Below are 14968 nucleotides of genomic sequence, written 5' to 3' on the forward strand. Positions count from 1 at the left end.
CTTTAGGTGGCGCTCCAGTTCAACAATTCTGCATCAAAAAGAAGGAGGAACATTGTAACATTGCAAACTTTTACTGCAGTTTCTCCGTCTTGTGTGCAGTAAGTGTATACATTGAAAACGTACATTTTCTTCTCATCGATTAAAACTGAAATGACAACTGTATCATGGTTATATTTATTCTAATGACAAACTGACTTCCCTGGCAGTTAATGCTCTGTAATCCAGAACATTGTATTTCCTTTTTACCTGTACCCGTGGTATTTTCACCCCAAATCTGGAAGAAGAATTCACTGGGTTCTAGACCTGAATTAATAAACTATGGCTGATGGTTATCCTTGCACTGTAGATGGTTATGAACTACAATTGCCTCCTGGGGCTGGCCGAGGACCATGGGAAATGGGTTCAGGAACATCAGGAGGATCAATAGTAACTATCAGTCTATTGGAGGGGTAGCCAAAAGATGGGCCCCATCGTGCATGAGCTACAAATCACATGATTGCCACATTGGGGGGTAGGATGGCTAAGGATCATGGGAGTTGTAGTTCCTGAACAGTCTGAGATTTCTTCTGAGCTCAGTACGTGCACCGATTGTATAAACTTTCAAAGCTAAATAATAGACAGACGATATAAATGTGTTTCCAGATGGAATTAGTTCAATAAAACTCTAAAATATCTAAACGCGTTCTCTATTATTATCAAATGCATTGTTATTAATATTTGTTTATTTCAGAACAAAACACCATGCGTTCTTAATATGTTTAGTATTATTAGATATAATAAGATCGAATTACTTTCGTTTTCTGCAAATTAGCAAAAAATACATTAACGCTATTTCAAGGCCAATAATGGTAATAATAATAATATAAAATAATTAATAATAATTAATAACAATATACAAATCCGACCCACATTGTTGGTTTTGATTTAATATAAGTATTTTATTTGATGTCATGTTATTCGTTGCTCGTTTATATAATATAATATATATAATTATAAACGAATCACCCTTTAGAACACATGCATCCAGCTTGTGATTTGATATATAGAGCCTTTTGTAGACACAGGAGTTACTATGAACAATACCATTTAGAACTATCACACAGTGGGCTTTATTCACTAAACAGTGAACTGAGGAGAAACCGAATGGTAAAACTCAGACTAAAATAATCAAGCTGTGACTTGAAGAGTTATTCTAGATCGGCTAGTCTGGTCTGAATTGTGCAAATGACAGTTTGGTGAATAAACCACAATTAGTGATGCCATGTTTTAATTAGGAATAAGGCTTAAGGACACACCAAAAACCTCTGTAAACTGTATAAAAGTATGCTTTATAGATTGAAAGAATTGCTGAGTTCTATATAAAATGATCGCACTAGCCATGTGACAGAGCTATAATGCTAGCATCCAGGTAAGGAAGGGGTACATGATCTATTCAATTCTATATAAAATGCACAGGATATTCAGGAGATATCAATGTCACATTAGTAGCCAGGTGAGAAATTAGTAAACATATGGAATTGTAAACAAACTGTATAGAATAATTACTGACAGTCCCAAGCCCCAGATTCATAGGATCTATAGGTCTATCTATTTTACTGCATCAATAGTATTATTTTATTTCACAAATGGAAGAGCATACATGTGTTACCTTACCAACAATAAATATCAATGAAACAAGAATTTAATAATACTCACATTAAGTATGTTTATAATTTGGGTCTCAAATATTGTGGCGATGTGCCTAATAAGAGGGGCCCACTCTGCATAATATATAGAGTTTGATACATTAATCCTCTGGATCTGGGACCTTTAGTTTAAATAGGGGGTCTGTATCTGCAGGGGCTAATTCTCTAAAACCCAAACCACATTGTAAAATAGGGGCTGCAATAACCAGCTGTAACTAGCTTTCCGTTGGTGTCCTTTTTTTTAAAAAAAAATAATAAAAATCTGCTTTTTCTGGCTAAATATTTCCATTCGGATCTCAATTCACAAATATACTATTTGTTTTCTGCCAAATATTTATAATTATTTGTATCGCCTGTTTTATTGCATATGTAATAATTCCCAAAACACCAAATACCAGTAGATTCAAATGAAATATTAATGTGGGAGAGATTTCACTTGGAAACAGACAGTGTGTAACACATATTATATATATATATCATTCGTTAGAGGGAAAATATATATACTCATTACCACTTTTGCTTTTCCCCCCAACATTTTGCGAGTGGATTGTTGACCCAGATTATCCGACTTTTAGTAAATAGAGCCCTGTGTGTGTCATCTGCTGGGCTCTGAAAGCAGGTAATTAAAAAATAATGACAGGAAATCACACATTCTAAAACTTTATTCACTAAACCACAAAACTGCTGTGGAAAATACATCGAACTGTTAACTGTAGACAACAAACTGCTAATCTGGAGGGGGTGGGGGAGAAAGAACAGACCAAAACCCAGCTGCAGTCCCAGTTTCTTTATTTTAGCTGTTACAATGATTCTACAATTCGCTGTTTAGTAAATAACCACCCGTGTGTTTTTTTGGCACCGATAAAAAGAATCCTTGCTCTGTGTGTGTGACTTTAGGTATATGTGTCATTTATTGGGCTTATTATGGTGAAGCTGGATGTCCCCTCCTGTCCAGCACCGAAAACACCTTCAGGAGTTATTCGTGAGCTCCAGGTCCAGCTCTCTGGTCCCAGTTTCCAGATCCTGGATATCCCTGGACTGGGGCTGGTGAGGCTGATGTGTGACCCCCGCTCCACCCCTCCCTTTCACTTCCATTAGTCTTTCTGACGTCCTCAGCCATGTGATGATCCAGCACAGCTCTAAGGGGAGTAGACGATCCGCCTTCTTCAGGACTGAAAGCCAACCTATTCTTCTGTAAGAGCTTTCCCGAGACTCTCATTCAAATCCTCTTTCTGTCTCCACAATCTAATGCCTGGATCCAGGTTTAGGAGAAAGGGGACGCTTATCCCACCAAGGAAGGGAGCTGTGTGTGGACCTCACCTCCTCTGCCAGGTTCTTCCTGCCCTGGTCCTGTGTGGGGTGAGGAGGAGAGGGTCTCTCCTTGTGCCTAAAGCCTTATGATCTTCCCAAGCACCAAGCCATGACTCTGAGCTCTGACATGTCCGATGCCTCTGTGTTTGCTGATGAGACCGACATTGATGTGGTGGGAGAGGGAGAGGAAGAGGAGCCCAGGGGGGTTTCCTATGGTGAGGATGAAGAGGAAGAGGAGGTGGTGGTGGCAGATCTTCCTGAGGACATGTTGATGCCAAGGTCTCCTCATTGCTCCTCAACCAAAGATCCTTACAAGCCTGCCAACAAGAACACTTTGGTGAAGCCCCCCTACTCTTACATTGCCTTAATCACCATGGCCATCTTGCAGAGCCCCAAAAAGCGCCTGACCCTCAGTGAGATCTGTGAGTTCATCAGCAACCGGTTCCCCTATTACAGGGAGAAGTTCCCAGCCTGGCAGAACTCCATCAGACACAACCTCTCCCTCAATGACTGCTTTGTCAAGATCCCCAGGGAACCAGGCAACCCTGGCAAGGGCAACTACTGGACCTTGGACCCAGAGTCTGCAGACATGTTTGACAATGGGAGCTTCTTAAGAAGGAGGAAAAGGTTTAAAAGACAGCAAGCCCCAGAGCTACTGCTCAGGGACCCAGGTCACTTCCTCCCTGCTGCTGCCTATGGCTATGGACCATACAGCTGTGGTTATGGTATCCAGCTGCAGCCTTTCCACCCCCACTCTGCCTTGATTGCCTTCCATTCACAGTCTCAGCAACATCACAGCAGACCGCCACCAGGGGCCCCTGGCATCCCAGCACCTTCACTAATGCCACCTGCAACTACAGACCTGCCAAGAACCTGCACCTTCTACCCTCACCAGATCAGTGCAACGCTCTCACCATCACTACAAACCCCCAAAAGCAGCCCAGCACTCACCAGGTCTACCTTCTCCATAGAAAGCATCATAGGTGGGGACCTTAGCCCAGTACAGTGCACCTCTACCAAAACATCTGGGGCCCCTGCCCTTTCCAGGGCCCTGGTGACTTTCTCTAGCTCTCCTGCTGCACCATTAGGGAGTAGCCTTCAGCCTGGGTCAGTGCTTGCCAATGGAGACACTTTTACCACTAGGATTCCAAATTCTTAATCAAATCAGGCATTTACTGAGAAGGTAGGACTTTTTCTATGGGTTATACAGAATTTGCCTTTTAAAAAAAAATAAAAAATGTTAGTATCTGATGGACCAAGAAATGTTTTGCTACATTCCTGCCAAATGTATGTACTGTGTCTTTTATAGGCCAAGCCAAGGTTACCTGCAAGAAAAAATAAACCTACAGGGAAATGGTACATTTAATTTCCCTTTAAACAGCCATTTGGGATATTTTACGATTCTCAGGAGATTCATAGAATCAAAGCGATGTATTTTTTATGCACAATTAAAAAGTGCTTTTTTTTGTGACAAATGATTTATATGTTTACACAGTGACATCTGATCTTTTTGTATTATTATTATTATTATTTTATTTTAACCCGTGGGTTGTTTTTTTTTTTTTTTTGTATCATAATAGACTGATTTTTTTTGTACTTAAGTGTTCTTATTTACATCAATAATGTAAAACGTACTGCCAAGTATTATTGTACCAAGCTAATGTAAGATTTTTTTTTTTCACATTTTGAAAAATGCAAAAAAAATAAAATAAAATTTTACATTAAAAAAAAGGAAAAATATTTTGGGAGTTTAATATTATTACTATTTTTTTTTTTTAATATTGTAATTGTAATGCCATGGCAATAATAGAGTTTGGAGCGAGTGTGTGAGGGATTAAAACACTGAACGTTTGTGAGGTCAATATTTAATTTTACATGCTCCATATATTAATTTCTAAAAAAAAAAAAACAATGGGTAAAACAGTTCGAGATCCCAATGCACTTTTAGCTCTGACTTAGAACAAATGTGAAATTTAATTTGCACGTTATTGACAGGGGTTAGTGGTTGTGGGGTTTAATCAGTATTGTGGGTTAAAAATATACTTGTGGAAGAAAATTGCATATGAACAATAACTTTATCAAGTGTTCTTGCTGGATTTTTATATACATAAATATCCCTGAAAGTCCTGTGCCACAATATATTTTATTCATAAAATAAAATAAATATCCAACCGTTTATTGAAATGGAAATACTATACATATACATAGTGTCCTGATTTGTGTTTTGAAGGAAACCGGTTCATTTATTATGTTTGCTATGGGGAAGACAAACTATTAAGTCTCGATTTCTGTCCTTATTTGACTAGATCATTATTTGAGACATTCTATCACTTTGTAACATTATAATCGTCAGTCATTAGAAAACTTATTATGACATATATTTTATATATTCTACAATGTAACAAAACATATATTTTTTATAAACCATGTTTCAAAATCTTAACATTACAAAAAAAAACACAAAGAAATACAATTATTACCTTAATATATATATATATATATATATATATATATATATATATATATATATATAAATAAAATAATTGTAATAATATATATAATTGTAATAATATATATGATATATAACAAATCATAAATGTGGTAAATTTAAAAAAAACACGTTATTTTTTTACATTTGTAAATGGTATGTTGTTTGTTTACTTATGTTTTTTTCTACCTACATAATATTTATATTTCAAAATATTGCTAATTTCATTATATGAGCACAATGTACTTGGAAAGCAGCCTATGAGTGCTATGTGGATGTGTATTCCTAAGCATTGCTTTCAATATTTCAATCTAAATATACTAAGAGGGATTGTGAAGAATTTTAATGTACTCTCTCTGTAGTGCAAAGTGTATTCGTGATGTCTCATAATGCTCAACCAGGAGAATTAGGGCAATTTTTGCCCCCAGAGGTCACATTTTCACCTTAGGGGCAATAATTTCACCCTGCAATCAGGCCTTAATGGACTGAGATAGTAGTTTCACCTTGGATGATTTTCCAAAGGGATTGTCTGTCTAGAAACATGGCTAAATGGGAAACTACCAAAGGTAAAAATACTATTTACAGTAACTTTAAGAATGTTACACGCAATATTAATTTATTAAATGTTTCTATATATTTATAATACAATATATGTCACCTCCAGTAATTTTACACACACACACACACACACACACACACACACACACATATATATATATATATATATATATATATATATATATATATATATATATATATATATATATATATATATAAAAATACAAATGGAAAATTACAGGAATTGATATATTACGTTATAAATTATACATGTAATAAAATAATATTGTGTGTATATAAATTAATATTATACTTAAATCCTTTTGTGATTAAATGCTGTGGACTATAAAATCCATTATGGGAAATTACTGGATGTATATAAGGTGTGTGTGTATATATGTATGTTAAATTACTGGAGGTGATATATATTATATATTCGATAGATATTGAATATATTATTATAGATATAACACATCGTTTGCTATTTAATATATCTACTTCAGTAAAATAATATTTACTGTTTATCGAGAGAAGAAAGAGAGTTGTGTATGTGATCTATACAAGCAGGAATGTAAATAATATGTTATTAACAAATCACAGTAGGTATGTGCAGTTTTATATTTTTTTTTTTGTTATTGCCAATAAATTATAGCAGATCAATATTTTGTTGCGGGCACCGAATGAATGAATCATTGTGACTCTGTAAAATGGGCTGATTGATTTTTAACAGTTGCATACAGACAGCAAGAGGCAGCTAGTATTAAAATAATAATGTATTAGTATTTATTGCCTATACACACCCAGGCTTGTGATAGAGATATCCCCATGAGCTTAGACTTAGGAAGGGGATACACCTGTCCCCAAAATTCTAAAGACATTTACTTGGTGACTTTAAACTGTGCAGTCAGTGAGGATTCAAATCAGAGCATAATTTATGGGCGTAGTATATTTCATTTTAGATATATATATGTTTAATACATTTTAATTATATATTATATATGTTAATACATTTGTTTTAAGGATAAGAGTAAAAGAAAGCAAATTCTAAAATATATTAAACAAAGTAAAACGTGTATATTACAAACAAATAGTCGATACAATTTTTGTAATATTCACAGCAGTCATTCTAGGTCGCTAAGGAAGGTACGGTATGTCATTTATCATATGATGTATTGTGACATATACACACACACACATCTTAATAGAAGCAAGCATTTGGGGTAAATGTGTCAGATCATGTGATCATTTGTTTATGTCCAGATAATTTTTTTATTTTTTTTATTTTTTTATTCAGACACATCTGGTGTAATTTGTCATAGATACACGCTGAGCTATTATAAAGGACACACCAAACTACTTCATATATTAATTCTTATTAGATGCTAAGTGTCAGCTCATTAAGGCACTTGGTAGATTAGCCGTGAAAATATTATTTGGCAATTATTGTTTTTTGTTGTTGTTATTATTATTATTATTGTTTATATAGGAGTAATATGAATGTCCCATTTAAATATAAAAGTGCAACCTGGTGAATCTATATATAATTGTATGTTATAACTCCCAGCTGGTTCGTACCTGAGTGCATTGAGTGTTGTAAACCCCTCTCCCGTGTATCACTGCTCCCATCATGCGCAGGGAGTGATTGGCTGCCTTAGCGTGATGAGATTTTGTAGTCCACAGCATTTAATCACACGAGGATTTAAGCATGCCTATTATTATTTTTACACGTTTAGCTGAACATGTGGGTTAAACATTAGTTGTAAATTTTGGAGAATTACAAAATTAATGTCAAGATCAACAGACTGTGAAAAATCTTCAGTTCAGCTAATCTATCAGCTCTACTGCTTTGGAATCTGAAAATCCCTAATCAATTGTCAATTTACTAAGCAGCGAATAATGTCAAAGGAAATACTAAGAGTAAAAAAAATAGGGTAAAAATAGACGAGCAGGGACTGCAGCTGGATTGAAAATCCACAACAGTTCGCTGCTCAGTGGATAAACTGTACGTTTCGGCGAATGGCAGACCTTCTTCTCTTTTTAGTAGTGTGATATGGATGAGGTCAGCAAATAAATAAGTTCTGTTAATGATTTGAAGGGAAATTATACAAAAATATAATTAAATATTCAGCACACCTTGTAAGATTAATTTGAAGTTTTACACATAAATACAATATCTCCAAATATACACTGTAACCATGTAATTCATTAATATAGGAGATATAGGAAATCATTGACATGTTTGGCTATCTGCCTGCTGGTAACATAGAAAGTCTGGATCTCACGCTGTGATATGACTCACATGACTCTCAGCCATCTCTAAGGCTGCCTGAGATTGATGGTAGCAGGGTCCCAGATCAGGCAGTCTCTGTAGGAGCTAGTTTACTTCTCCTTGGAGTTAAGCTGTTAAACTGCTGGGGTTACTGATACAGCTATTGTGTGTGATTGGAGGTGCTGAGATTACTATGATTACTCTGCTGTAGACAAAGTCTATTATGGAGTCTAAGCAGGGAATGCACTTTCTCCTCTCTCAATTTCACACGCTGGGTTGTAAATAATGCAGCAATGGGAGTAATGGGGCCACATCCTGCACAATGCATTGGATTGTTTAATTGCTCTGTTGTTTACCAACTGTTTATTAGCTACATTGTAATCATATACATAGTTATCCCGAACTCATTACAGGGGGGATTCACAGGGCTGAGATTGATAAATAATTAGGGTTAATTAACTTTATATCTGTCTGTCTTTCTGCCTGTCTGTCTATCTATATCTCTATCTCTCTTTCTGTCAGTCTGTCTATCTTTATCTCTCTTTCTGTCTATCTGTCTGTATATATGTCTATCTTTCTGTCTGTCTGTCTATCTATCTATCTATTTATCTATCCCTCTATCTCTCTTTCTGTCTGTCTATCTATCTATCTATCTGTCTGTCTGTCTATCTATCTATCTATCTATCTATCTATCTATCTATCTATCTATCTATCTATCTATCTGTCTGTCTGTCTGTCTGTCTATCTATCTATCTATCTATCTATGTATCTATCCCTCTATCTCTCTTTCTGTCTGTCTGTCTGTCTGCCTGTCTAGGAGTAGAGGGAAAGGATCTGAGGGACCAAGTGCAGATAATGAAGTGACATTGTGCCAGGCTGGTTTAATCCCAGCTCAAAGAAGTGACAATAAATCGACCCTTTAAGGCCATTCAGGCTGGAAATAGTTTAAAGTGCCTCCCAATGAGTGACAAATCGCTCTCCGGGTCCTTACTGTGTTTGCAGTGTGGTGGTTGCTGTGTGGAGTGTATCACTGGGAGTTTGAGCAGTCCCCCTGAGTCTAGCAGGTGCTGGAACAAATCCTGGCCTTTGATCAGAGTTTTGTCCACACACAGGGAGCCACCATTGGCATGCTAATCATTCTCAGTGTCCTGTCCATTCAGAGCCGGCAGAAAGATGCTTAGAAATGCTCCTTGTTTGATATGTTTGAGATTGGTTGTGTGTATAACTCACTGATGGCCAACACCACACTCCCTGAAAGGCAGCTACAAAGTATACATTTACTAGAACTCATTATTTTCCTGGGGCCCAGGAATAAAAAGGCAAAGCAAGCCAAGGGACTGGGCCTGTGATAATGTTTGAATCAGCCCTGGAGAAGGACCACACAAAAAGCAACATCTTATTTCTGTTGCTATAACTGGGAAGCTTGATCTGTGGTTAGATTAAGCAAATGGTACAGATTGGGAACTTAATGAAGCCCTTATGGGGTTTGCTTTGTGCCACACACACAGCCTCCTGCAGTTATCCTCCTTCCAAATATTGCTCTTTGTTTCCTTCCAGTGATTTATTTGTTCTCGAAGAGGTATAAGTATGATCCACATAATTCTCAGTCACCACCCTGAGAGAATTCCTCTGGATGATAGTTATCCCTCTGCCTTAAAGATAACAATTTACACAGTTCTCCTGTATCCCAGTGCTGTGTGTGTGTGTGTGTGTGTGCGTGCGTGCGTGTGTGTGTGTGTTCAGTGGTCAGAATTACACTCACTGCTGAATGGTTCTCTAACAATGTCTACACATACATTGTGTTCTCACTTAAATCCTGATTACTGTACGCACAGACAAACAAACACACACATGAGGGTAAATACAGAGGGAGATACTTTATTTCCCCTTTCTTTATTAGTTGATCTTTAAAAGTAAAACACTGGTCAGCAAAGGTTATATAGAATGCATAAACACACGTGTGCACACAAACAAACAATAACAAAAACATGTGCACACAAACAAACCATAACAAAACACGTGTCCATACACAAACAAGCAATAACAAACACACGATTGCCAATTAAAACGTGGCATCTTTTTTACTCATCCCAAGTCGTAGTTAATTTTTTACCAATACTAGCCATCAAATGTTTAATTATAAGCATTTTATAATGTGCAGAAACGCATACACACAAAACGTGAGGATATTCACTAAACTAGGAACTTGGATGGATTATCAAGAGAAGTGAACATAGATGACTAGAAATTTACTGTAATCTCTCTCTCTCTCTCTCTCTCTCTCTCTCTCTCTCTCTCTCTCTCTCTCTCTCTCTCTCTCTCTCTCTCTCTCCCTCCCTTTTTACTGCTCCTGTCTTCTTTCTCTTGTCCCTTGACTAGACTGGGTTCTGGATCACAGTAACCGAATAGCAGCTCTCACGTTGACTTCTATGGGATATTGCTATTCAATTAGGACATGCCTATATCTTATCATTTCTTTAATAGATTCCTGTTGTTTAACACGCTGCATGACAGAGTGTTGCTTTATTAGATATATTGATGAAGACATTATGTAAATCCTGGTAAGAGTGATACATTAGACTGTTAGAGGGCAGTGTCTATGTGTTGTCTGTCTAAACTAGAGTGCTGTGTAGTGTTATAATGAGATGTTAGAGAGCTGTATATAGGCAGTTTAACAATTCAGAGAGCTGTGCAGTGGGATAATTAGTTGTTAGAGAGCTGTATATAGACAGTTTAACAATTCAGAGTGCTGTGTAGTGTTATAATGAGATGTTAGAGAGCTGTATATAGACAGTTTGACAATTCAGAGTGCTGTGTAGTGTTATAATGAGTTGTTAGAGAGCTGTATATAGACAGTTTAACAATTCAGAGTGCTGTGCAGTGGGATAATTAGTTGTTAGAGAGCTGTATATAGACCGTTTAACAATTCAGAGTGCTGTGTAGTGTTATAATTAGTTGTTAGAGAGCTGTATATAGACAGTTTAACAATTCAGAGAGCTGTGTAGTGTTATAATGAGATGTTAGAGAGCTGTATATAGACAGTTTAACAATTCAGAGAGCTGTGTAGTGTTATAATGAGATGTTAGAGAGCTGTATATAGACAGTTTAACAATTCAGAGTGCTGTGTAGTGTTATAATGAGATGTTAGAGAGCTGTATATAGACAGTTTAACAATTCAGAGAGCTGTGTAGTGTTATAATGAGTTGTTAGAGAGCTGTATATAGACAGTTTAACAATTCAGAGAGCTGTGTAGTGTTATAATGAGTTGTTAGAGAGCTGTATATAGACAGTTTAACAATTCAGAGAGCTGTGTAGTGTTATAATGAGTTGTTAGAGAGCTGTATATAGACAGTTTAACAATTCAGAGAGCTGTGTAGTGTTATAATGAGATGTTAGAGAGCTGTATATAGACAGTTTAACAATTCAGAGTGCTGTGTAGTGTTATAATGAGATGTTAGAGAGCTGTATATAGACAGTTTAACAAGTCAGAGTGCTGTGTAGTGTTATAATGAGATGTTAGAGAGCTGTATATAGACAGTTTAACAAGTCAGAGTGCTGTGCAGTGGGATAATGAGTTGTTAAAGAGCTGTATATAGACAGTTTCAAAAATTCATAGAGCTGTGTAGATGAATAAATTCGATATCTGAGCAGTGTGATAATGAGTTATTATATACTCAGATGAATACATTAGAGAGCTGTGCAGTGTGATAATGAGTCATTATGTACACAGATTAATAAATTAGAGAACTGTGCAGTGTGATAATGAGATGTTATATAAAAGATGAATACATTAGAGAGCTGTGCAGTGTAATATCACATTATTAGAGGGCTGTAAAAAGAGATTAATAATTAGAACGCTGTGCGGTGTGATTATGATATTATAAACACAGCTTAATAAATGACAGAGTTGTACAGTGTGATAATGAGATGTTATATAAGAGATTAAGAAACGATAGAGCTGCGCAGTGTGATAATAAGTTATTATATACACCGATTAATACATGAGAGAGCTGTGCAGTGTGATAATAAGTTATTATATACACCGATTAATACATGAGAGAGCTGTGCAGTGTGATAATAAGTTATTATATACACCGATTAATAAATGAGTGAGCTGTGCAGTGTGATAATGAGTTATTATATACACCGATTAATACATGAGAGAGCTGTGCAGTGTGATAATAAGTTATTATATACACCGATTAATACATGAGAGAGCTGTGCAGTGTGATAATAAGTTATTATATACACCGATTAATAAATGAGTGAGCTGTGCAGTGTGATAATGAGTTATTATATACACCGATTAATAAATGAGTGAGCTGTGCAGTGTGATAATGAGTTATTATATACACCGATTAATAAATGAGTGAGCTGTGCAGTGTGATAATGAGTTATTATATACACCGATTAATAAATGAGAGAGCTGTGCAGTGTGATAATGAGTTATTATATACACCGATTAATAAATGAGAGAGCTGTGCAGTGTGATAATGAGTTATTATATACACCGATTAATAAATGAGTGAGCTGTGCAGTGTGATAATGAGTTATTATATACACCGATTAATAAATGAGTGAGCTGTGCAGTGTGATAATGAGTTATTATATACACCGATTAATAAATGAGTGAGCTGTGCAGTGTGATAATGAGTTATTATATACACCGATTAATAAATGAGTGAGCTGTGCAGTGTGATAATGAGTTATTATATACACCGATTAATAAATGAGAGAGCTGTGCAGTGTGATAATGAGTTATTATATACACCGATTAATAAATGAGAGAGCTGTGCAGTGTGATGAGTTATTATATACACCGATTAATAAATGAGTGAGCTGTGCAGTGTGATAATGAGTTATTATATACACCGATTAATAAATGAGTGAGCTGTGCAGTGTGATAATGAGTTATTATATACACCGATTAATAAATGAGTGAGCTGTGCAGTGTGATAATGAGTTATTATATACACCGATTAATAAATGAGAGAGCTGTGCAGTGTGATAATGAGTTATTATATACACCGATTAATAAATGAGAGAGCTGTGCAGTGTGATGAGTTATTATATACACCGATTAATAAATGAGTGAGCTGTGCAGTGTGATAATGAGTTATTATATACACCGATTAATAAATGAGTGAGCTGTGCAGTGTGATAATGAGTTATTATATACACCGATTAATAAATGAGTGAGCTGTGCAGTGTGATAATGAGTTATTATATACACCGATTAATAAATGAGTGAGCTGTGCAGTGTGATAATGAGTTATTATATACACCGATTAATAAATGAGTGAGCTGTGCAGTGTGATAATGAGTTATTATATACACCGATTCATAAATGAGTGAGCTGTGCAGTGTGATAATGAGTTATTATATACACCGATTAGTAAATGAGTGAGCTGTGCAGTGTGATAATGAGTTATTATATACACAAATTAATACATGAGAGAGCTGTGCAGTGTTGAATTAAGAGGTGTATTGATGAAGAGCTGTATAAACGAAGAGCTGTATAAACGAAGAGCTGTATTTATTAGTAAAGTGGAAACACTGACTGGTAAAGTGACTTCACTCTGTCCTCTGGGCTGTGTTCTCCTTTCTCTCCATCTGACACAATACCCTCCATTCCAAACTCATCTAGTGCCAAACAGAACCCATCGCGTGCTGTCTGCAGTAAGTACTGTATCCACACAAACTTCTGGAATAAAAGGGAATCATGACATGTCACACATGTCATGTGTCTTTAAGGGGTTAATACATTATTTTATACATGTTACAGCTTTGTATTCAATTCACTAATGTCTGAGAAAACACACAGCACATACAGGTCACTGACAATTTACGTCTGCTGAGTTTAATGTGCTCAGTGAATAGATCACCGAATGACTGGATCCGAACTGTCATGGGAATTGGATTCGAATTAACAGTCCCAATATCACTGGGTTAAAAAAACTGGGCTATTTACCAAAGTGACAATTCAAAGTGATATATACATTTAAGGCCACAATATCTGATTTGGAAACAATGCTTCCAGTTTGGATACTTTAGTAAAAAAAGAAACTAAAATCGAATTTCACTGTAAATTCTCACTTCAGTAAATAGCTCGATATATCATTTCTCCTGGACTCAGTTTTTTAATATCACCTACTAATAAAGGAGAATTATGGAGGAGTGAAGATAGGTATAGATATCGTCATATTTACCATCAATCATTTCAAAGTACCACAGGTCTACTGTAACTGAGCTATATACCTCTAATATACTCAGAATGTTTTAATTACATTTACCTGTAGGCTGAGAATTCTGGGAAATGTAGTCCACATAGATCTGGTGTGCTTTTAGTCTGGGATTGCTAAAGTGTGACTGAGCAGATTGTGGCAGACTTGTTACATTGTTCACTGGTTGTATTCTATTTGTTTTTCGCAATCTGTCAGCTGTATTTATGTACAAACCTGAGAATAAGACCAAAATAGCCAAACTGGATAAATTATCTACTGTAGCTCTGCTCTTAGCTGAGCTACTCTGGCCTTGAGTGTGAGATTTACGTTGAATTCTCCCTTTACTGAATAACTCTGTGTTTCTCCCTGGATACACTGTAATTCTCTCCTTGGGGTTTTATATTGAACTCGAATTTGATAGTAGAATTAAACT

The 14968-nt window shown here is 36.0% G+C and overlaps 1 protein-coding gene across 1 annotated transcript; it reads left to right on the forward strand.

The window, feature by feature from the left end:
* Positions 1–2841: 2841 nt before the first annotated feature.
* Positions 2842–4496, forward strand: FOXD1 (forkhead box D1). Its single transcript, XM_063456776.1, has one exon. The coding sequence runs from the start codon at positions 3106–3108 to the stop codon at positions 4153–4155; it is 1050 nt and encodes a 349-aa protein (XP_063312846.1). The 5' UTR covers positions 2842–3105; the 3' UTR covers positions 4156–4496.
* Positions 4497–14968: the final 10472 nt, after the last annotated feature.

The sequence above is a fragment of the Pelobates fuscus genome, chromosome 5 (genome assembly GCF_036172605.1).
Source record: "Pelobates fuscus isolate aPelFus1 chromosome 5, aPelFus1.pri, whole genome shotgun sequence".
In the NCBI taxonomy this organism is placed as follows: Eukaryota; Metazoa; Chordata; class Amphibia; order Anura; family Pelobatidae; genus Pelobates; species Pelobates fuscus.

Excerpts from the sequence above, each read along its gene's own strand:
- FOXD1 (XM_063456776.1), top strand. The coding sequence starts at position 3,106 with ATGACTCTGAGCTCTGACATGTCCGATGCCTCTGTGTTTGCTGATGAG.